The 25,041-nt window shown below is 34.3% G+C and overlaps 1 protein-coding gene and 1 long non-coding RNA gene across 11 annotated transcripts in view; one reads left to right on the top strand and one right to left on the bottom strand.

The window, feature by feature from the left end:
• Positions 1-25,041, bottom strand: part of NEDD4L (NEDD4 like E3 ubiquitin protein ligase) — a 139,809-nt gene that overhangs the window by 15,691 nt on the left and 99,077 nt on the right. For 5 of the 10 annotated variants that reach the window (XM_068665155.1, XM_068665161.1, XM_068665159.1 and 2 more), the window contains 14 exons: positions 24,756-24,806; positions 21,853-21,914; positions 21,649-21,748; positions 19,289-19,455; positions 17,559-17,691; positions 16,298-16,474; positions 15,486-15,560; positions 13,571-13,630; positions 8,510-8,641; positions 7,889-8,008; positions 6,442-6,639; positions 5,573-5,650; positions 3,169-3,223; positions 3,023-3,079 (listed from right to left, as the gene is read on the bottom strand). In XM_068665155.1, the coding sequence (XP_068521256.1) occupies positions 3,023-3,079; positions 3,169-3,223; positions 5,573-5,650; positions 6,442-6,639; positions 7,889-8,008; positions 8,510-8,641; positions 13,571-13,630; positions 15,486-15,560; positions 16,298-16,474; positions 17,559-17,691; positions 19,289-19,455; positions 21,649-21,748; positions 21,853-21,914; positions 24,756-24,806 (1,465 nt within the window). The remainder of the gene's footprint in view (positions 1-3,022; positions 3,080-3,168; positions 3,224-5,572; positions 5,651-6,441; positions 6,640-7,888; positions 8,009-8,509; positions 8,642-13,570; positions 13,631-15,485; positions 15,561-16,297; positions 16,475-17,558; positions 17,692-19,288; positions 19,456-21,648; positions 21,749-21,852; positions 21,915-24,755; positions 24,807-25,041) is intronic. The other 5 variants (XM_068665156.1, XM_068665152.1, XM_068665158.1 and 2 more) reach the window with 3 other exon arrangements.
• Positions 1-25,041, top strand: part of LOC137846988 (uncharacterized) — a 29,951-nt gene that overhangs the window by 1,418 nt on the left and 3,492 nt on the right. The window lies entirely within an intron of this gene.

Below are 25,041 nucleotides of genomic sequence, written 5' to 3'. Positions count from 1 at the left end.
CCAATGGCAAGGTTCAAATCATCTATTTCCTACACTGGAATAGTAATAATAATACACCTGTTAGTTACATGCACTGCTTTGATTTATGAACTGCATATTAAAAGGGTAGTCAAGATTTTAAGTTTTGTAATTACTGTATGTTTGGGAATGAAACCACTAAATTTCAAGAAAATTGTTTTTAAGGACACAATGGGTAAAAGCAAACAACCAATCCCACTTATTTTAAAACAGGAATTTTCCATGGTTCTACAGTTGGAAAAAAAAACAAAAACAAAAAACATCAGTTTTGAGCATCCCAAATTAATTTTAACATGGACTAGATTTTGAAAGCTGACATTCATTAAATGTTACTAAAGAAAATTCAAAAAGATGACAAGCACATTTCAAGAAATTTTGATCAGTTAATTTAATATTAAATTACTCTTTTATTTTCCTTTACATGTTAAGTCTATTTAGTGCTCATGGCAATTATGGAGGAAATTTGTTAGACTCACAGCTCCATGTACTTCACAGCCTGCCCTAAAAGCGTGACTCCTAAGCTGGCCCTTGTCATCTCGTTTCAACCTGTGCAGTCAAATTGCGTTCTATAATGTTTGCCAGTTCATTTCTTATACCTTCTTGAAACTGACAGCTGCAAATTATAGTGGTAATTTTCTATGAAATCAGACAGAACTGGAAATGACTTAGAGAGTTTGTCAGTTCTCTCTTACTACCGTGGCATATGTTTAAGAGCATATGCTGTTACTGGTAAGTCTTTGTCTAAGTTGTTTTTCAGAATATTACAGTGATAGAGACTTCATATCATAAACACTATTCCAGGGCTTAAATGCCCTTAAATAATATCCATTCCTCTGTCAGTGAACCACTGGTAACTGTTCTGAATATGGTTGGAAAGCCTTTGTGTTTTTCTTTAGGATACCTTCTGACAGGTTGATCGTAATTTCCTATAAGGCTCCTAGGAAATGCAGAAGTTTAAACATGCTATGTGAATAGAGAATATTACTTTGTTTATGGATGGCAAGTAATGTTGACTCAGCTGGCTAAGGCCAATTGCAGAGAACTAGAGACCATATATATATATGTATAAAGATAAATATACATATAAAGGAATTTACTATTGGACAAATTAGGACTGTGTACACTTAAAATCTGAAAAGTATCATGTTTTCACATTAGCATGTTACAAGTACTACCTAAATTATTTTATCTGTATTTTGATAGGACAAAAGTATTAAATAATTATGCATAAGAATTACAAAATATATCTGGAGAACCAAGACATTAATAGTAGCTGAATCAGTTCATACTTTCAACATTCTTATTGTATTCTAACAGTGAAATTGAGTACACTGGTTGCATCTTAACTAATCACTTCAGTTAAGAATGACTAAAATGATGGCCAGTTTGTCACAGTAATGGGCTACTGAGACTTGCGTGTTTAGAGGGAGCACAGTTATCATACGCATGGCTGATTTCAGTGTATGTTCTCAAGTTCTCATCAAACAATTACGAGCCAGCAGGCTCTGTCATAAACCTATCATTATGGTCAAATGTCATTGTACTTCCTTACCAAAACTGTGGAAACAAATGCTACTATTGAGATTGTTCAAGCCAAATGACTGAACACCAAATGCTGATTGCAGTCATTTACTCAATACTGAGCACGATGTTATCACAATGGAGCTGCAACATGTCCACTGTAATATCACTGGCATCACCTCTGCTTCTAGAGTCCCCTGGCAATTGTAGTAGTTTGGTACCACAATGAGACAAAAAGGATTTTTGCTGGAAGCAAGTAGCATCATCAGGGGAAAAAAAAACAACAAACTTTTCTAAAGTTTGCTATCTAAAAAGGTGAAAGAAAAATTAAATCAACAGAGGGAATAGAAAGAGATTTCAGGTGCAAATAAATGTATTTTTATCTAAAAATTAAACTAGTTTGGAAAATATATTTATTCGACACTCCATTTACTTTTAGAGACAAAATAAATAAACCTTTTCAAAGCTAGGAAGATTCAACAATTATACAGAAATGTTTAAAATAACAGTTCTATTCTGTGACTGTTCAGTGGCAGCAGTTTACCATAATTTGCCAGATTTAAGTTTCCAAATAACTCTTGGCAGAAACAATAACAGAAGATACAAAGAATAATTCTATAATAATATTTGAAAAAGGCTAATCTTGTTGTTGATGAGTGTACTATTTCTGTTTTTTATTTACAAGTATGTATGCGATTTTGAAATAGGTATTACTTTTGGAGACAGTGATTTAGAAATAGGGATTTAATAATGTACTATATATATACAACTACAGATTTGCACATCATTTATTGTTACTGATACTGAAAGAAAAACAAACTATAAGGCATATTTGGCAGTATTAAGATTTTAATTCTGGAAGTTTTATGTAGCAAATATACCCTCTTCCAATTGTTTTGTGAATTATCTATTTCTGTGAAGCTTATACAGTCTGTAGTAATACCTCATTAGAAAGTTCAGATTAAGTCTTTAAAAAAAGGGGGTGAGGGAATAAAACCCTTTCTGGGCTGCTTTATTTTCAAACAATGACAAAAACTAACACAGTAGTTCTGAGATGCTGTAATAAGACAAATCTACAATGAAACATCACTTACACTAGAACTTCACTAACAAAACTGAATAGATATTAATGGGCTGGGTGCAATATAACATGCTATAAATAGGAAATAAGATCAGAATCAGCACTGCCACAAGACCTTCTCAAGGGAGAGGAAAGAGTATTATCAGTGCTAATTTCTCCACTGCCTATATATGGAGTTGTGGCTATATGATTTTTTCTCATCTTATTTTCTATTCCTAGTGTGTATTTTAATTTATTAAAGTGCAAAAAAGCCATGGGATCATCAACAACAACAACAAAGAATCCAAAATATCAACAAGAACAAAAGAAACCACAAAGAAGAAATGTTAATGCTTCACAAGTCAGAGAGGGACAAAGCTTGATGAGCCAATTAAAAGCAAGCTTTCAGTGAATATACAGTACCGTATGAGGGCACTAAGTCTCTGGTATCAATGTCTCCACATATCAACACCTGGCTTCCTAAATGAAGAGTAAAATTATAAAGCTTTCACTTCAATATTTATTACCTCCCTTTGTCTAATTGCTGTAGTACCTGAGTGCTTACTTACTATGATCTATGTAAAATGTTCTTCCGTCCAAATGTATTCTTTCCTCCCAGCCAGGCTGGAATTGGGAAAAAAAAAAAGAGAAAATACATGAAATAATACCACTCTCAAACAGCACAAAGCAATACATTATCCATGCCTGCTTAAATTGTCTGAAAGGTGCTTGCCAAGTAGAACACACAAAACCAGATGCATTGTGCCAAGGACAAAAACCTAGCAAGATTCAAAGAACTGGCTGTTTACCCAGGTGACTGCATCTAATACAGTAAATATTTTTTTAAGCTTTGAAGTGGAAACATCTTGCATCAGGGTTTATACCTGTTTCCTACTATGAGGAAATGATCACAGTGAATAGATTATCCATAATCTGTTAGATTTGAGAATTTCTGGTTCTACTTCTGAAACACCTGTGGGTTACTCACTGTAGTTATATAAATCCTAATAGCATGGGATAAGAACGTCTAATCTAGTCCTCAATTCTTGCCTTTTTTTCCATTCTCTTTTTCACATTTTCCATACAATTATTGTATAGAAAGGAGAACAAATTGCACAGTGCTAGCACATGCAAGAATGTCCAATCTAGTACTCACTTCATCTGTCTGCCATACACTAGCTTCAGCCTTCTATACAATATAGAAAATAAATGATTTCATTTCAATATGTTTTAAGTAACTCCTTCTAAATTCTGCAGCCATTACGCTGGGAGGATACTCTTTATCAGGGAGTGTAGCAATAGGATGAGAAGTAATCATTTCAAACTAAAAGAGGGTAGATTCAGATTAGACGTTGGGAAGAAGTTCTTAACTATGAGGGTGGTGAGGCAGTGGAACAGGTTGCCCAGAGGAGCTGTGGATGCTTCATCCCTGGAGGTGTTCAAGGCCAGGTTGGATGGGGCTTTGAGAGACCTGGTCTGGTGGGAGGCTTCCCTACTCATTGCAGGGGGGTTGGAAGTGGGTGGTCTTTCAAGTCTCTTCCAACTCAAAGCGTTCAATGATTCTGTGATTTTTACCTCAGTCAAAAATGGCTTGTTTAATTGAGTTTAAATCTGTGACTAGTTATACACTTCCACTGATGTATGTCAGGCTACCCTGACTTCATTGCACATTTTACCTCTTGCAATTAAAAGGCTAAGTTTTTCCTGTTCAGCACCTCCTTATCTAAGGAGCATGTCCTTGGACATTAATGCATGCTCAATGTATCTGAAAAATTACAAAGGAACAACTGCTTCCACAGCTGTTTTCTTCAAGAAAAATCACATTACTTCTGTGTTGTAATCAGAACATTCAACATAATAAATACATTCAACTGAACATAGCTTTTGATGTAATCAGTGTTTTGAGATACTGGGCCTGAAAAGTTGCCTAGCTTGATTTAAATACAAGGCAAAACTTTTTGCCAATCAAGACCAGGGCAGGGAGATTTCAGGATGTTTAAGAGGTGGATGTCTGATCATAGGCAGTAACAGGCTATTGTCCCCAGATTAAAGGCAGAATTTGTTACCAGTTGCCCAAAAGCAGCACTCATTCTGGTCTGCTGACAGAGCAGTTCTTCTAAGTAAACTGCAACTCATTTCAATGAAAATCAGTAGGATCAAAGACACATTATTCAATTTGTTTAAGATAATATAACCAGCCGCGTCCTATACAGTGGGACAGTCACCTTTTCTAATGGCACAGCTGTCTGCAAAGTCCATAATACATGCTGAGACTACTGGTGACAACTAGTAGCTGAGTTGTAAATAAAATTTCAATGACCGTTTCTCAAAAGCATATTTAATATATATAAGGCAATGGGATGAACCACCACTATGCTGTAAAAATTTGCACTTTATAAAAAGTTTCAGATTTCATGCATTATCCTCTGACATTAAGAACACAGCTGTTTAAAAACAAAGCAAAACTCTGTATTTGACATGCATGTAAATCAGTATTACATATCAGTCACAAATATGACAAAACTTTCGAGGTTAGTACCATGGTTTTCCCTACAGAATACGGGAGTTTCATTCAAAAACAAAATTTATTTAGATTTCTGAATGCCAGTATACACTGGTACAATAACAAAGTTCACTTTGAACTATCTGTTTCTTTTTTTCTAAAGCAACTGTTAATTACCTAAAATCACACAGATGGAGGTAAAACCAAGGTAAGTTTCTTCAAAGCTCCAAGCTTTAGATAAGCAAATAAATGTTCAATCACTTCAGAATACTATGGACTGGCTTCAAAAAGCCTGACTGATTCACAGATAACAACAAAGTTTTTGGTGCTATCCGTAAACATTGCTTTAATAAGTCCATAAAAGCAATGAGATCAACATATGTGTCTATATACAATATATGACTACAGTAATAGATCAGTTTTTATAAGATAGCAGGTATATACTCAAATACATACACATTGTCACTTACAGGAAGGGGGCCCAAATCATTAGGGTTCAAAGAAGCTTTTGATCTCAAATGCACTGGAAATTTCAGTCGTGGATCTTCCTGTAACAGATATATGGAACTGTAAATCCAACAGATCAAGTTGTGACAGATAAAAGTGACAACACATTTAGCATTTGCATGTATCACATATTTTATTAAGATTCAAATTTTTTAATTTGAATTTTTTAAATATTAAGAGGTAGTTAGGGTAAGTCCTTAACTCCATTAAGTGTGTTATTTGCAGAGATATGGTTAAAAATTAAAGCCCTCTTCCTACGAACGCATGCATTCCCCTAAGTGGTATTTAGATTCATATGCACATTTTTGGCTCTTAAAACTTAATGAGAAATAAGCCTATTATAAAAAGGCTGGGAAATTATGCAAATGAGCTTCTTACATTTTGATTAATGCACAGATACGACACTTATGAATGAATGAGGTAAAAAGGGGCAAGCAAAATACGTCACGAAAGACTGATATGCAATAGTTTGTCAAGTATAAAAAGGTCAAATACAAAATGCAAAACACTATTGCATTGTGCATGATATGTAAATCCTCCAAAATCTATTTTCAGTGGATATGTACGAGTAAGTTTCCTTTCTCTGAAATGAGCACCACTACAAGCATGACATGAAATTGGATACTTAAAAACTATTGCTACTGTACATCATTGCATGGAGGACTCAAGTCAGATCCCCACATCAGTTTTATGAAATATTAGGCTAACAAATCCCATGGAACTTGAACCTTAAAGACAAGACAAATGCCAGACAAAGAAAAAGACTGGTCAAGATGAAAACATTTAAAAGATGGCAAACAATTTAAAATTCATTACCTAGAATTCTCCTTACCCATGTAGTAGTTTTAGTATTATGATCAATGAAGAAGGGCCTGCCGTTGGGTGCTATTCGCATCTCCCAGCCAGGAGGAAGGAAGCTTTGTGCAACTTTGTGTTGTGGTTTAGGAGAGTTGTAGGGCGAGGGCTGTGGAGACTGGGGATTGGAAAGGGTGTCCTTCACTGCTCTGCGCACAGGGGAGTCCTTCATACCCTGAAGAAAATGAAAGATAAAAAGATTTGCAAAATATCACTTAATACAGGAAACTGAGTAAAACGTATTTCACAGCACAATTTTTTTTCATTCCAGATGTAATTCATTCTAGAATTAAGTGCTGGAATTGATTTCCTAGAACTTAGCTAAATTCCTCTTAATTAGCTACTTCTAACTTACTATGCTTTTTGTTTTAAAGGACACAATGTTTTATCACTTCTCTTGGCAATGATAATGTCCGCAGTATTTACATTTGTTTGTATCTTTTACTGAAGCTGTCCTGTACATGTCAATGTTTCATTTTACAGAGAAAAAAATTGCAAACATTGCCTTGTGTTTCCCGGTGCAATGTATCTCATTTTTAAACAGGAAAGTATCCTAAATTTAAGGTGACATTATCCACTTTTTAATGGATCTCTCCATTAAAATTTCAGACAAAACATTTAAACATGACCTTAAAACAAGTTCCTAAAATAAATGGAGGTTTACTCTCCTTATATCATTTTGAAATTACAGATTTTCAACATTTTGACCAGGTCAGAAAGAGACAGAATTAGGAATGAGATGGTGAGAAAGAACAAATAAAGTGCTACACTTTCAGTTCAAAGAAGAAATTTTTAAGAACTTGCTCTCCTCAACACTGCCACGTTTAATAGATTTGTGAGGTTTAACCATACGTTCAGAAGTAAAAAACACACCATCTTTGATTGCTTAGCCATGTAAGTTCTACTTCTGATATGTTGCAATGAACAACATATAACAGTATTCTAAATTATTTGTAAAGACTCATACATTGAATACCCTTTTGAAAGGCAAGGAATACAAAATTGAATCAGTATCTTAATTACAAAATTATCCAAACTAAATTGCATGTATTATTTTCAAAGGTAACACCATCAAAATAAATGTTGACTCAAAAAAATGTTTCTGATCTTATACAACTGTAGCACTTGAGAGGAGTCATAGCAGCCCATGTTTCAGAAATGCACAGAATTAGTTTTAGCTGACCAACTCAAATTATCATATGTAAGACAGACTATTCATTCATATCATTCAATAATAATAGAAGTTAAGTAATACCATTGTATAATACAAAGATCCAGATGGAAAACTGCAAGAAAACAGCAACATATTATGATAAAATTAACAATAGGGGAAAATCGCTATTAGTAACTAAAAAGGAAAGTTATAAAGACACAGAGAGAGAAATCACACAGAAGTGATATTCGTTGATAAGTCTGTTTCTCACCTCAAGTGGAGCAGATAAAGTTACTGTGGGTGAACTAAGGCTGCGAGGCCGTCTGATCTGAGGTTCGCTTAAGTGGTTGTTGCTGCTTGCTGCTGACCCAACCATGCCATCTTCAGCAAGCTAGTTCAGATGGAAAACTGAGTTAGTTAGTTGTCAGGATCATGGTTCACCCAGAGTTAGGACATTTAAAATATAGTATCAATATTTATTATTATTATTATTATTAAATACTGAGTATGCTATTTTAAAGAGCAAGTACATTATTTAATTTTAATTCCATTGGAAAGGCAAACAATATACAGTATTATTAATCAAGCAACCAAACTTCCAATTTCAATCCTAAGAATGCGTTTGCCTCTATTTATTAGTACTATGTAACTCTCTGTAAATTCCTTCCATTGTAGCCATCGACTTAATCTGTACCTTAATAAAGTTAAGAAAAGTAACAAAAAAAAATCCCAGGCATTGCAATTTTTTTTTATGATTATCCTGAGTTGTCATGACAATGCATAGATTTTTATTTATTTTTTAAAGTTCTGAAGAGAGTCTTCAACTGAAATTATACTCAATACATGCTAAGCGTTTGCTATCTAAATTGAGCAATATAACAGATTCTCATACCTGCATAATGGGACGTGTCCATGTTGTGGTTCGATTGTTATGATTGACATAATAAGTACGGCCCTTTGCATCCTTTCTTTCTTCCCAGCCTGAAGGTAAGCCTGGTGTAGTATGTACATAGGCCACTGAAGGCTGTTCAAGCAAGAAATAACCGTATTGTTACTCAGTAACAACAACAACAAAAATGTCTGCTCTTTAAAGCGAACTTTTTAACTTACACCATTCTAAAAAAACAACAAATGAAAAAACATGACCTCAGATTTAATGTAGTATAAGCTCTTCTTCATGCCCCTTTGACACAAATCATCTTTTCTCACAATAGATCTTTTGATTCACTTTTGCAAAAGTATAAGAAGTATCTTGTTCTAAAGCCAGCTAAGCTTATATGCCCTCAAACATTTTAATTTGTACATTATACATATTGACGAAAAGGAACTTTGCATTTTAATGATTCCTCCTTAGAAAGGTTGTATTTTTCTCCTGTATTAGTGTGGATAAGTAAGAATTGAAGTGACCACGCTGTCTAGTCAAATCTCTCAAGTTCTGATCTTGTCTCTATCACAGGCTGTCCTGAGTTGGTTGCAGCAAACTACTATACCTATAAAAACTAAAGTCCAAATATTTTGTTAGGTACAAATGTTGCATTCAGGGTCAGGTGTCCTGAAGACTCAGGATATACCCTAAAATAGAGTCCAAATTTTAGAGTGAGATGTTGCTTTCTGTAATTAAAACGTTGCACCACAAATACATAGTTTTAAAGAAAACATACATATAATGGTGCCAAAGGCACCAATTGTTATAAAACAAGTTGCGTAAAAAGTTAAAGCCAAAAACTTTTTTACAAAAGGTAAAGCAGCTGAGGAGGCAAATGTTAGAACAAATCACCATTGCAGAAGAGGTCTTAAAAACACTGAGCTCTCTCAAAGGAAAAAAAAAAGACGTTGGAATATGAGTCAGTGCATGCTATTAAGAGATGGAAGATGTTTAAAAAAAGACTCTTCAAAATTTTTTGACATGATCTTAAAATAAAACCAAGGGAAGAATCAGCCTTTGAGATTACCAAATACCTCCACATAGGTTAGAAAACAACTGCTAGACTTTCTAGTTTTAGAAAGGGGTCTTCCTGATAAAGTGACAACTGTGCTGATGCCCATTATTTTGATGGAAAAATAACTGAGTATTTTTGACATAAACATTTCTAGTCCTTGTAATTAAACTAAAAATCCAACACATGATGAGGTAGTGTTACTCCTACCTTACCGTTCTACTGCCCTGAACATTTAAAGAAACATTGAGATCAGTCTCCTGAAAATTCAGGATACGTTTTTGCTCTTGCTCTTATCTGACATGACTATCTATAATATTGGATACTTTAAAAACAATAATAATAAAAAAATACTGTGATGGGTAGCTTGTTAACATTCATTTTTATTCTATGTCTTTATACATTTGATATTTAATTCATTTTAAACCTGAAGTAGTCACTATCAAATTATATATGGCAGTATTGTTAAAGAAATACATGGAAAGTGGTGAGCTAGAAAATTGTAACAAAGTGAAATTGCAAAGCAAATTGCTTTAACTCAGAGTTTGATGCACTAGAAGATATGTGTTTTTTAGCCATGAAACAGTAAAAGGAAGATGAATAAATGGTTAAAAGGACTGAAATTAAAAGTCATAAGAAATACCACAAATACATTTTTAATTGTTGAATTTATATTCATTTAAAAGAAAAAATTTTGCCAGATTTAAAAAATATATATATACAAAAATCACTAACAACTGCACTACTAGAATAGATGCAACATCAACCTGTAAAACTGACAGCTAAGTATGATTCCAGGTTTCAGTTCAATACAAAAACACAAAATGGGTAAGGTTGGAAGGGACCTCTGGAGGTCATACGATCCAACTCCTCTGCTTAAGCATGGACACTTCAAGCAAGTTGCTCAGAACCAAGTCCAGGCAGCCTCTGAAGATCTACAGTACTTAATATCTATTCATGAATATCTTAAATTCTGTAAGAGTTTCACTGTTTTTTTCCTTATTTTACTTAGATTTGTAAATGTATGCATTCTGCAACTTCTTTTCTTTTCTTAAACTATCATCCATGTTTCGAGTTACTATGAAAACTTATAAGACCATAGGATGCATTAAGACACAACTAACTTTACATGGATAGCTACCTCTGTCTCTCTAGGTTTTTAGGTTTATTCACCATGCTAATCACAAAGTAGCCAAAGAAATTACTCTTTCAATGTCCTAATAAACAGTGGCTTCTGCTGTATGATCTTTCTATTTAAAATATTAATACAGTGGAAAACTACTACCTAGAGATCAAAGAAGCGAATGGCACTGCACAGAAGGATTTGGTAACTCTTCAGGCTTCTAATGGCTCCTGTTGAAACTCAGGATACATTCTTTTTCTACAGTCTACATTCTTTGCTCCAGTAAAGTAATTTACTGTAATTCTTGTTCTTGCTTCTGATTCTTAAGACCTCTTCCCAAGACTTTTGCTAAGTTAATCAATATATTTGCTTTTTAACAGAAGAGCATAATAGACACAATGAGCTGGAGAACTGTCTAGATAATCAAGAATGGAAATTAGAAAAGATAATGGATGGATCAGAAAGCTGATGGAGCACATCAGGAAATAGGAAGCAAAGGAAAACAGATGAGAAAACAAAGTAATACTCATTGAAACGAACTATGAGACTGATTTATTAATTTCCTGAGTAGTCAAGTGCTGGAAATACTGCTGTTTTTCCACTTAGTTCAAAGAGCTGACAGGAGACTGACTACCCTTCCCAAGACTGTTCTAACAGTTTCAAAGCTAGTAATTAACGAGTGATCAACAAGGTAACAGGTATTGGTCTGAATACAGTCCACAGATCATGTTTTAGTTTAAAATTATTTAATTAAGGTAACTGATAGCCTGGGTTCTAACATTAAACATTCTATGTGCTGTATGATGGCATGCTGCAAATGATCAACTTTGACTTACTAGAATACAGAAATACTAGAAAGATGCGCTAGCTGTACCACCTGATCTTCCCTTTCTCTTTAACACTCTATCAAAAATAAATCCAGCTGTCAGCAGTCTTTCCCCTTACTAGTCATTGTGGGTTAATGAAACCAGAATGCAATCTGCAAAACAGAAAGTTTGCCCTTCAAACTCCTTTCCATACATTAGATACCAATGTAAAAGATATTCTACATGGTAGAATGGCAACTTAGGAGATTTATCAAGACCGTTTTACCCAAAACAAGAGTGCTTTTTAACAGGTGCCTTCAATAAACAACATGGGGAGACTGCCTCTGAAGTTAAAGCCAAAATGTCATGAGAACAGAGATGCTGGGATATATGATGCATTACCTAATGTTTTGCTCAGCCTATTTTTACAATGCACCTTTCACAGAGGAATGTGGTAAGGAGACAAAAAACAAACAAACAAACATTAAAAAGTAAATCCATGGTGCTTTTATAACCCTAGTTATATTTACCCAAACCTGCAATTTATCTACAAACATCAACATCTACTTCATTGCAGACACTCAAGAAACAAATTTACTCATCCTCTGTCACTGACCTAAATAAAAAGTCCTCTATGCAGATGGAACATTTTTACATTGTTAAAAAAAATACATTTAGATTACTGATATCTTATGAGCTATCTAAATGCTTAGACTCGGACCCACAAGTGGACAAAATCAAGTACTTGAAGCTAGTTTGCCTGAATATGCCCTTTAATAGCCACCTCAGGCCCCAGAGTTTGCTTTGACAATTCAAATCAACAGACTCTTTCCTATCTCCATCACCCTCCGAGAAAGACCAGAGGCCATGCCTGAAATCTGGGACACAAGGCTATCTGGGACACACAGGCTTGATGGTAATAACTCACACAAAATAACACTAATTGAGAACAATCATGCTGGTTATGCCCAATAGTAAGTTGCAACAAATTTACATAAAAAAATATGATATAATCATATTAATTGGGAGTCAGTGTAGTTTGAACTTAGCTATTAGCAGAAAATACTAATATTTTGTTCTAAAACATATAATTAACACAAGATCATCTGTCAAAAGAAGACTCTTTACATTACAATTCAATATAGCGTACATTTTAACTAATGATGAGCTAGTCAAGCAGATTCTGCAAGGACACTAAAAAAATCTGCTGTTTGCAGGAACAAAATAAAAGTATGCTCCTTTGATTCTGAAATTCAAAAAACAGTAAATACATACAGTATTGCAGAATGATACATCAACGCCCAAATTAAGGTCTGACATTACTATATAGAAACAGGAAACATGCCAAGTCTGAATTACATATCTTTCCCTGAAGCAAATTATCTAGGAATGCAAATGTTCATGAAAGCCAAGTATTACAGTCACTATAAAATGATTTCTATGAAACAAATTTGCTTCAGATCAACATTTTAAAATATCAGCAAAGTCCAATATAAACTGAATCTGTTTTCCTTTTATTATGTGGAAAAATTATTTCAGAAAAACATTTCAATAATTTTATTGGATGAGCAAAATAAAAATTCAGACTTGGACTGAAGAATGAATACTGGAAAATGAAAACTGGCAGTAAATAAGACCATTAAGAGCTGTAATGATATACCATTGTACCTCCACCGTTCTCACATTAAGATCAACTTTAAGAATAAAAATGAATTAGTCTAATGGAGAGTAAGGAAACGAAGCAAGTTAAAAACAAAGCTACATATATATTGATTTGATGTCTCTAATCAATTATTTCAACATCAGCTTTTAAAGAATTAGGTATTGTCTCTCATTTTTTAGAAATTTCTGGTATTTTCTTAGTGCACTCTGTTAATACTCTGGCATCTATTCATAATAGACAAGTATTGAATTAGAGTGAAATTGCAGTATTATTTGAGAAAATCTGAAACAAAAAATATATATAACTATTGATTCAGGCTGTATTTAACACATTGCATCTCTGTGAAAAAATGTTCATTACGGTACAAGACCTAAATCTACCCACATTTTATTTACAGATAGTGTTTGATAAAGAGTATTATTACCGTTGGTTCCTCACCACCTGTGACAGTTGAAGAACGAGCTCTCCTAGATGGGCCACTCTGCTGTTAAATGATAATTAATGTTACACATAAGTATACTTTGTGATGAAGGTCACAGATTACTCTTACATCTTTAGGAAAAAGGAATCATCCATACTCCCATATTTATTAAAAGAGAGCAAGTAGATTGAAATAATGTTTCAGATAATAGCGAAAAAATGAACCCATCAATCACTGGTAACCAAGTCAGAATCTCATACCAAAAGAACTAATTTCAAGTATCCAATTCTGTTTTTTCAATATTTCTATCAATAATTAGACCACTTAGTTTAAGTTTAACATGATTAATTTTCGTCTTTCTTATTTGAGATACAAATTTTATATGTTACACCCAAAAATATGGTATTTAAAAAGAAAATAGTACATCTGGTCATCAGTGAGTGCACAGAAAAACTCAGGCTGATAATATGAAACTGGCGTTTCACATTTTCAGTAAAAATTAATGCAGTCAATTCAAGAACAGCACTTTACTTAGAAATAAATTATAGATTCAGTTGCTAGAAGATAAATTATCATTAGTTCAGTAAAGATTAAGGTCAGGAAACATCCTTCTTATAGAGCAATGATTTCAGTTCTGCTGTTTTGAACATCTGCTAGAGAAATGAGTGTTCTACAATAGTAAACTGAAAGATACATCATGACAAGGCCCAATCTGACTACACCAATTAAAGAAATCCAGACTCCATAGGGCAATAGTAAATTAAGAAGTAGACCACCTCTGGAACAGACTTCATTAGGAATCAACTTCTAGAAAGGAGAGAAGACAGATAAGAAGGAATTATACTGGAAACCACACCATTGCTGGTCCGGAGGAGAAAGTAGAGAGGTGGATAATACTTCAGAAACGCTTCTTTGAATAATAGCTATGACATGCAAATATAAGCAGCAAATGTAGATATACTAAAAATCTTTGAGAACACATGAAAAATTAAAGAGAAAAATACTGTGGTTACTCTAAGTGTCTGCCCAATAGCAACAGGAAAAAAACAACAACAAAGGAGTGACGTCAGCTTTAAAAATGAACATACTAATAACGCTCTACTTACTCAATATTTCCACAGCAAATTTGTGTAATCTTTTTTATGTGTGGATTCATATGTAATATATTCCTAATAAAAATTGTAAAAAAAAAAAAAAAAAAAAAAAAAAAAAAAATCCTGGAACATGTAACTCCAGAAAAAATAAAATGTTTAAAGTATTATATTGTTTTGAAATAATTGGAGCAGTTTTATTCACACGCATAATTTGCACAATCCTAGTTTAAGTTGTTTCTCTACAGCTTACCACCTTTGCTAACCTCATACTTCTGTTGTAGTATAAAATAGGTAGAACTATGAATTAGAGGGAAGGTGTGCATAGTTATAGAGTGAAGGAGAATCTTACTCTTTTCAAAACTATCTTTGCTTTTTTTTTTTTTTTTTCCTGTTTGAAGGACTTGCTTAAACAAAATTGCAGAAGCTGATGCTTAAATCACTTGGATGAAAAAATTCCAACACGCAATTCTATTCAGTTCTATTGTACAAGGACTATCACTAAAAGGCTTGTTTTAACTACAGCTAGGCAAACACTAAGCCTGTTAAATGTTATACGTATTTCTATATTCCAAGTAAAAACAATTTACAGGACACATTTTTTTTTTCCTCTTTTTCAGACACTTTTTTCCCTCTCTTATGGCCTTTCTCATTTTACTTTCTAATTGTGATGATATTAATTTGGTTTTCATTATGATTTGGGATGGTCATTTGTCCATATTGGTAACTGAACTAGATCTGACTAGAACTCATCTAGGAAAAGATACTATTTACAATCAGATAATGTTGAAACAAGAAGAAAGAAATAAAACTTATTTTTTGCTTACCAAAGATAATTGAGACTGTTCAGCGACTGTATCTGTTACGCTGCAAGATCTTAATCTTGAAGAAGGATCTCTTTGCTGAAGAAAAGAAAAAAAGATGTCTGTAAGTTAAGATGTCTTAAAACATGGGGGTTTGTTTTTCTCACATTGAATTACTATGAATAGTAGCCCAAAGTCTTAAAGTCTTCCTCTTCCCAAAGAGGGAAAGAAAGCGAAAGGGGAAGGGAGAAAAAGCAAAACAAGCTCATGAAGCGTTTTACCAGAACTGCCTACTTTCAATTGTAATCCTTTGTTAGTGTTATAACAGCTGATCCAGTAAACTATGAAGGGTTTGTAAAATCCTAATGTAAGAAGAGACACCCTTTAACATAAAGATGTACAGCAAACTTTTGAAAAAATATCATATAATAACGTGGACAATGATTGAAACAGCATTAGCAGTCTTTCCTTTTTCCTTTGTAAATGCCTAGTCTGATACTCTCTAGTATTATTTGATGTATTTTGCTTCACTAAAGAAACAGGATAGAAACACTAAAGCTAAACACTAAAGAAACACTAAGGATAACAGAAGCAGGCTCTTAAATTAAGCTCATACAGAAAAAAATATTGAACCTAAATTGAGAAAATCTCTTCTTCAAGGCAGTTTGTTCCATGATGTAACTAAGATGCTGTTTTGAAGATACTTTTACCGGTGTGCTCAGTTTTTCCTAAGACCATCAATTACTACTCATCCATATAAATGAGTCAGATTACTTTGAACTAACAAAAGATTACAGTAATAGAGATGTATTCAGAAAGAACAGCGTGTCACGTACAATCAAAGAACTCAGTTGTTCCCCATTAGAATCAGGAGTGACCTGAAGTCTTCTGCTCAGTTCCTCAGAAAGCTCCTGAGGACTGGTACGGGATACTGGTGATGCAGGAGGTGGTGGCAATGACAAGCTTAAGGAATCTCCACTTGCGCTTGCCTCCTCTGAAATGGTTTCCCAAGGCTGACAAAAGAAAAGGAACTAAGTTAAGTGTTTGTAAAGACAGACCAAGTGTCTCCTTTGCCTTCCAGATGACTACCTGATTGTGACAAACACAGGTGTGATAATCAGCCTTAATATTTAATTAAATAAACCAATCCATAGAACATACATACAAACATCTTCAGTATAAAGGGAAAAGATTTTCTTCTTGTCTTCAATGTGGTGATGAAACAATGCTTTATGATTCAATACAGATGCAAATGAAAAGATGTATAAAAATCAGCTATCACTAAATAAAATCTATTAGAAATTTTTGTTCAAAATTTAACTAATTCTGCACTCTTACTAAAAACCTGTAAGAAACGACTCTCAATTTTAATTTAGAATAAAATGCATAATAATACTCATAACTACCTGCAAGTAAAATATTAATGGATGATGAGCACAGTAAGAGCTTCCACAATCTTTTTATTGCTCTGAAGAGCATTCAGTGAATCAAAACTTTCACAAAGAATTTTGCCTGTGATTCTCATAATAAAATATTCCTCAAGGTTGAATGGGATTATAAGCTTTGCACAAAAAGCTCACCTAGGTGTACAAATATTTATGAAACTTCATTTAGTTAGTCTAGCTGTAAATTAAACAAACATGCTGATTACTAAGATCTCAGAGTTTCAAACAGAACAAAGCACTTAGGGTAGAAAAAACAGCTTCACTTTCTTCTAAATCAAGATGCTAAAGAACACTGAAGCAAACATCTATTCTGTTCAGCACATTTCACTTCTTTTTACGACTCATTTCATTGTTATTCAAAGCAGAATATTGAAAGTGTTTTTATCAACTTATATACAACAAGCAATGCTTGGCATTATAAATGATTGTCCTTGCACTTACATGGTATTTATAGTGCATACACTACCAGTCACCCACAAACGCATATGGCCTTGAAAGTATAGCTCTGTCTAGGATTTTTGCTGTGTCACTAATATTTAATTCAGGCAATTTCCATAAAATATTATGCATGTTGTATATTAATTAGCTTACAAAGGAGAAACACTCTGGCTTGAAGTTTAGTTAAATTCTTAAAAGCAAGACCTTTATGTACCTCAGGAATGTCTCCGCTCTCCATAGGTTCTGGTTCCAAATCCTCACTAATGTGTCTCCGAGAGCGAAACCGTCTATGGGCTGCTTCTTGGTTTATTTGTCTGATGTTGTTATCTGAATCAGATCCCACATCACTGGATAGTGGGGAAAAGAAAGAAGGAAGGGGAAAAGTACAAGAAAACAATGAATATTAAACTAAAACACCTACTTCTTCATCCATTGCTTCCAAAACCTCATTAATGCTTTTGATTATAGTATAAAATCCATTACTCTTGCATATGTCTGGCTTCATAAATAGGAAACAGTTTAATCCTTTAGTTTAAATAAAATAAAACTGGAAGCACTTCACAAATGTCATGTGATACTGGAAATTAACATTCTTTGCACATCAAAGTTGGCACAACAGAAAAATTAAGTCCCCACTCTAACATACTAACCCATTATTTCTCATTGTGACCCAGGATAACCAGACTCAAAATACAAATGCATGTGACCTTGAAAGTATAGTAGCAGACACTGAGGCCTCCACTTTATATACACATCTGATGATGCTTTCTAGCCATGACTAATTGGTTATCTGTCAGTTAAAAAGTTGTGAAGCCATGTACTCCTTGTTTCATTTAACATAATCAGAACACAAGGAGGTCCTAAATTAAATAATTTATAAAATTAAATTTTTATAGATGCTTACGGACTGTTACCAACCAGAACAGTGGTAGTTGATGAAAAAGTAAAAGCTGCGTAGTAAATAGCTCAGCATTTACAAAAATATTTCAAAACCTTCAGAATGAAATTTAATTAAATTCTAAGATAAACACATCAGACAAAAAGAACAAACAGTGCCATAAATACAGACAACACACATTTGCGTAATTTAACTATGAATATGAACATTCAAGAAGGAACAAACATCACTTATTAGAAGCAATAGTGTAAGAATAGTAGCTACTCTAAAATAATGCAAGATGTTTGAATAATGCATGATTTCAGTATAACTCTTAACATTTTTGATTAAAACATACTATTTAAAATGTAAACTTGCTACACTACTGTAACTCTAATTATAAGCAATGTGTAATGAAAGTTTGAACAGGAGCTGCACATTAGCACAAGCGTACATAAGCAAAGTCTACACACTGAATAGTAAAGAGGATCTCTTCAAAATCAATCAGTTTAACTTAATCAAAACTTAATAGACTTGAAATGCTTGTGTGTTGTTTTTTGTTTGTTTGTTTGTTTGTTTTTAATACCCTTTCAACAGTCCCTGCAGAGGAATTTATTCCTTTTAAATTACTTACTGAAAAATTCCTCATCTATCTCCCAATATATGAAGGTACATATTAATTTCTCTTCCACCTTCAGATTCCCTAGATTTTCCCAGAATACTTACGTGTATATCTGGTTTGCTTGGTGTGGGGAAGTCTCTTTATATTCTTTAAAAAAGATGTTTCATTTTTAACTGAAGCTCTGCAAACTTTGGCTCTCAATTTACCAGAATACCTGAAAATTTTCTCATAGTTTCAGATAGGTAGCAGTTAGCACCAGAATCAAAATTAGTTTGTTACTCAAAAGAAAAGCATGCCTTTACAAACAGCTTTGTAAAAAATGTGCTTAAACTTTTTCCAACCTGGAATTCAAATCCAAAACAATAATGTTTGTTGGAAAAAAATCACTATCCTGACAGATAATTTTTCACTCACCCGTAAAACATTTATCTACACTGCCACTTACATTAAACTTGGTCGATGCCACTGAGTAGTTCTGTTGTTATGGTTGACATAGTAAGTCCGCCCCAGGTTGTCAACCTTTTCTTCCCATCCAGGAGGCAGTGGAGGAGGTGGTAACTCCTCCTGACGCTGAGATGCAGAGTCATTGGAATCAACCACGTCCCATCCATGCTTAGGAATTAAAATAAAAAAAAAAGATTATAAACTTTGAGTTAAAGAGAAGTTGTATTACTGTTGCTTACATTACTGCATGGGTGCAGATTCAGATTTTTTTTCCAAAGAGAAGTTAAAAATTACTTAAATCTCAACCATACACACATAAACTCCATGGTTATAGTGCGCACTACATTTCTATGATTAAAAAAACAACAACAACAACCACTAAAATTCTACCAGTTTATTAAAACAGGGATTCCTAAACTTATTTGGGCAGGCACTCTGCCTGGTGGTGGCCAGGTGCAGATTTTCAGTCATGAAGCCAAACGGAACCAACTGCTAACTTTTGAACTCAAGCTGTGACCTTTTCTTCATGAAGCATAATCCTTCATTTTTCCTTTCTCTTTCCCAGCTGCTATTTTCTTAAAGCATATGGGAACTTCTATTCACCACATCTATTCTATCCTTTTGTCAAATTCAGCTGCAGCTTGCCAAATGGTCTAAAAGTTATTGACAGCAGCAAAAAAGCTATGCAAAAGCAGGACACCATACAGATGTGCAGATCATTCAACCATACCTCTTTTGGGAAAATAAACAAACCTAAAATCAATATTATTTCTAAACATATTCAATAACTTCACTTACACCACCACCACCACCCTATATTTTACTCCTGTTTCATAAGCATATCCCAAAAGACTTTAATATGTAAATCTACTTGAATTCAAACTGAAATCTAATTGCCTTTGTGGATTCTTTCTAGGTAAAATATCCTCACTTATGTAAGATTCAACAGGCATAAAATGCTACCTTACTGTAATTCAATTATAGTTAAAAAATATTCCTTCCCCATTAGTCCTCAAAAACTGAAGTATAAAATTAAGGAATAGTTGTAAGTGTGTTGATAAAACAAAGCCTAAAAGAATTTCTTTACTATTGACTTATTTGAAATGCTGTTTTCACAGGACACTACTAGAGCCTTGTGGCGTTACCTTATGTATATAAGTCAGGAGGATCTTGACTTAAGATTCTTTTTATTTGAAGTATCAATGAAAATTCAGATTACATTTAGAATTTGGCAATTTCTAGGATATACAGATTATATACGGAATATAATTCAGTTATACGGATTATTGATTATTTTATATAAATACTATATATTTATGTGACACATAAAACTTTTTGGATTCATATATGAATTCATATACGAAATTAAAATACAATACGTACAAAGTATAGACAAAATACAAAAGTACTTATACATGAACACACTCACTTTTTCATATGAGAGAGAGAAAAAAAATGGTTTTGAACCTGTAAACTGCCTTCATAGTAATAAGAGACTCAACACCCTGCCATAAGGTCCAGACAAAGCATGGTTTTGGCTGGATATGCTGATAGGCTGGATAGCCTGATAGGCTGCTTTAACATGTGCAGATCAATGACTGCTAAGAAACAGCTCTGCTGCCTCTGTACCATGACCAAGGCAGACCCTCTGAAAAGCAACCTCCAGAGAAGAAAAATATAGCTTGGGATGAGAGCCCTTATTCTCAAGTTACAGGCAACTGTTGTGCATTATTAGTAAAGCAAACTTGGGCTAACATCCACTTGGTCAACTCTAAACGCAGTAATTCTTAAGATGCATGATGGCTGATAAGAGTGCTGAGAAATCTTTAAACCTGCTGTGCCTCCATGAGCTCTATTCTCTGTAAAGCCAGTGCTGCCAAGAAATGAAGAAAAGCGTTTTGACGGCTACCTTGAAATGGCTTCTCAGGAAGAGGTACTTATATATTTAATACAGACCATCATGTTTATGTCACATATAAATTACCTGGATAGACTTCTGAATTCTTCTGCCCTCTTTGCATGACTTATAAGGTCTTGAGAATGTTCATAAAAATGAAAAAAATACCACCATAACTGAGTAAGACAAACTTTAGAATTCATTGTGCCACTTGAAATACTTTGATGTACTTGAGATAGTAGAGAAAACATCACCCTACAGCTAAAAAAAAAAAAAAAACCACACCTGTGTGCATGTGTTTGGGAGTAAGTTGCTACCAACATTGTTATCAGCATTTTATATTTCAAAAATGTAACTTTTTCTATAATTATATTTTTAGATCTCTAATAATTTGAATACCTCAACATGTATAAAAATGACAAAAAGAGGTTATCAACTAGTGAACTCTTGATTAAGTGTCTTACCTCAGATTCATCCCTTTGATCATTTTCTTCATCTTGACCACCATTTTTAGGCATATAAGCCATCTTCAGTCTCAAGAAACCCTTTACACGAGATTTGTGGCTACAAAACAAAGAAAAGCATTTCATTCAATAGCCCTTAAATAGTTGCAAATAATAAATCTCGAGGTAAGAAATGTTTTAAAACACAAAGGTCTTCCCCCTCACCTTCTTGGTCTGAGAAGAAAATCCTTAAACGTGTATGGCCTTTCCATGGTTGGGTCTTCAGTCTACAAGTATTTAAGAAAATAGCACATTACAGGGCTTTCCAAGTACAGAGATCTATAAAGAACATTCACATCACAGACCAACTAAAACTGCTAGGGAGGATTTGTTCCAGTGACAAAGTTAGAGCAGGCAGACCTGCTACAGTATAATTACAGTGGGTGGATGTTTAATATATAGCTGCAGAAGAGGTCCACTAGATGTCACTGCAAATACCAGTAACGGGCTGAACCAAGCCTTGTTTGTAAGTGCACAGAAACGTTTGTAAATGCACAGAAACGTTCGTAACTCAGTGAAAGCTGGGAAAGACCCAGTAAACAACCCCTCTCCAACTTGATGCAGTCACCCAACAGCATCGTCAGAGAAGGCTGCATCCACTTGAAGCAGTATTTTGACTGCACTTTAGAAAGCTGTTAAATAAAATATTCTTCTCATTTTTTTTTATTTCAAAACTGTTGAAACTTTCAAAACCTTCAGTTAAGACTATATGAATTATGAAATTCTGTATGAAGCAGATTTGTAATACTATCAGGCCGACAGATCACATTTTCTGATTTCCACTTAATTATGTTTCACAAAGCCTTAAATCTTAAAAACTTTCTATTGCATAAGAATTTCAGCTTCTTTATCAAGGTAAGTTACATCCATCAAGTCTGTGAGATCAGGCACTTTATAGGTACAAAACTAGAGATTTAAAAATGAGAAGGTAAATAAAAGAACCAGAGGCCCATATACAAGTCTAATCTTTGGACTGCTTGGGGCACATTAACCTGTTGTACCATTGGGGCTGACAGATTGGAAGCATGAGCTGTGTTACACTGAAAAAGTAAGCACGTTACCACACATGCTCCAATAGAGACCTGAGATCTAGTACCTTGGATTACCATGAAACTTTCTCAAAATGAGCACCAAGGTAGCAGGAATGTTGCTCCTTTCTGCCACCTACTAAAAAGAAATGGTGGTACATCTAGAAATCCCTTTCCAGCCCCATCCTTAAAAACAACAATACTTTTTGTGCCCCATTCCTCTACTAAGCCTTTATAAACACAGAATAACCTGCCTCCCGGATTACTAATCAGTAAAAGCTTTATTGTCTGTGGTATTTCAAAGTCAGTAAGTAATAACTTCAAAATGAAGCCTAACTCCTGATCTCAGATTTTATATCAAATAACATACAGTCTTTCACGGAATGAACTCTTATCCTGCAAGGCATTTCCTGCATTAGGTTTCCACTCAATCTGTGCAAGACAGACTTCCCATTTTCTCGGTGAGATAGTAGATTATAATCAAATCAAGGACTTTAAAAAACGCACGATTGAGAAGTATTGCTTTTTAGTACTCTCATCTGTATGCAACGTGCATTAAAAAAGAAGTTGTTTATTTTAACCAAATATTGCAGATAGCAATTAGATAGTGCCAGAGAAAGCCAGGATTTTGCCAAACAAATCAGCAACACAGTTAGAATGAGAAAGAAAATATTTTAAATAATTGCTCCATGATCTCTCATGGAGCATACTGGAAGGATGAATGAGGATAACATTGATTAGAACGTAAAGAATTATAGCATGTTTCCCTGAACACCAAATGAGTACACACACCTCGATGAGCATGATGTAAGGAACTGACGCAGAGCGTGAGAACAGCCCATGGGAGACACTGCTATGTTAGAGCCAGAAACAGAACGAATGACAGCTCTGAGATGTGTATTGCAAGTTTTCCAGGAGAAATTTTGGAGAAAAAAAAAAAAGTTGCTTCTGGAGCTAAACAAATTATCTGCAAATATGGAGAGTGAGGAAGGATTTTGTACAGGACTCACATTTACTTTGTAGTGAGCCTCAATGGAAGGAAGCGGGGAGTTCTGGACTACATTTTCTCATTTTAGATAATGGAATTTATTCTTCAATGGCAGCAAAGGAGCTCAACCAGACAATTTGCATTTTCTATTTAAAGACAGCAGAAGACTTAAAAATAATTTGAAAGAGTCAGTTTAGCGTTCCACTGTTTAAACAAGAGCTAGAATGTGAGATGCACGCTGAAGTGTGAGGCAAGTCCCTGGGGAGAGGACAGTAGGGCTGTCATCTGCCTACAGAATGCTGACGGAAAGCAGAAAGCTGCCAATTCCTCCAAAGAGCTCACAGCCTGTGACATGCCTCTAGCTCTACCTCAACTCTTGCTGATGATTTTTAATTATTAAAATAACGTTTACTAAAAAGGAACTGTAAAATGCTACCTGACTGCAAAACAGACATGCACTAATACGTCCCTCATCATTTTCTCCTTTGGAGCACCGTGTCTGCAGTACACGTGCAGCTTCACACTGGGGAATCTCTCTACAGTTGTGTATCTGCTGCTTTGAGAGAGAGAATGTCTGCACACATGCATGTGTGTAAATGGAAGTATACACACAAATACGGACACAATAATACTAAAAAATGTTGCTATTATGCTAGGGAATGGAATAATGCTTTTTTCATCAGAATACATTTTTGATCCTTCCATCGTATTCTTCAACTATTGCAGTTTATAAGCCAACAACAACAGTGTTATGACTCAAGATCAACCATAACAGACATATCCAAATAAGCATCACTGTGAAAGTCACTGCAAAGCCATTTTCCTCACGTAATAACATCCATCAATAGCAAGGGGTCAAATTCAGGCAAAAATAACAATGCTCATGCTCCATGAGTACTCAATGCTCATGACACTTTCATTTGATGTAAATGTTTTTCAATAACTTCCAACATTCCTGTGTTAACCCATTCAACTATAAAAATAAAAACAAATTCAAGTTCACATATCTGGTGATGACAAAGAGAGCACACAGAGACAAAAGCACTGCTTACCGGGAGGTGACTAAGTGGCACATCCACCTGACCCAGGAAGTCGTCTCTAGTCTGTCAAATAGAAAAAAAAAAAGAGAGAAGTCTTTTTACTCCTAAAATTTTTACATCAGTAAAGCAAAAATTTATAAACAGTAATCCAAGGACAAGGAAGCAAGAATAAAGATGGTTTGGTACCATTATTTTTGCAATTACTGGTTTCTACCCCTTTATTGTTGCGCATTATCAGTGGTTACAATTAAGCTATTTCAGCAGAGCATTTATGTGACACTCCAAAATGCCTTCTTAG

The sequence above is a fragment of the Anas acuta genome, chromosome W (genome assembly GCF_963932015.1).
Source record: "Anas acuta chromosome W, bAnaAcu1.1, whole genome shotgun sequence".
Classification (NCBI taxonomy): domain Eukaryota; kingdom Metazoa; phylum Chordata; class Aves; order Anseriformes; family Anatidae; genus Anas; species Anas acuta.
This window is presented reverse-complemented; position numbering and strand designations above follow the sequence as displayed.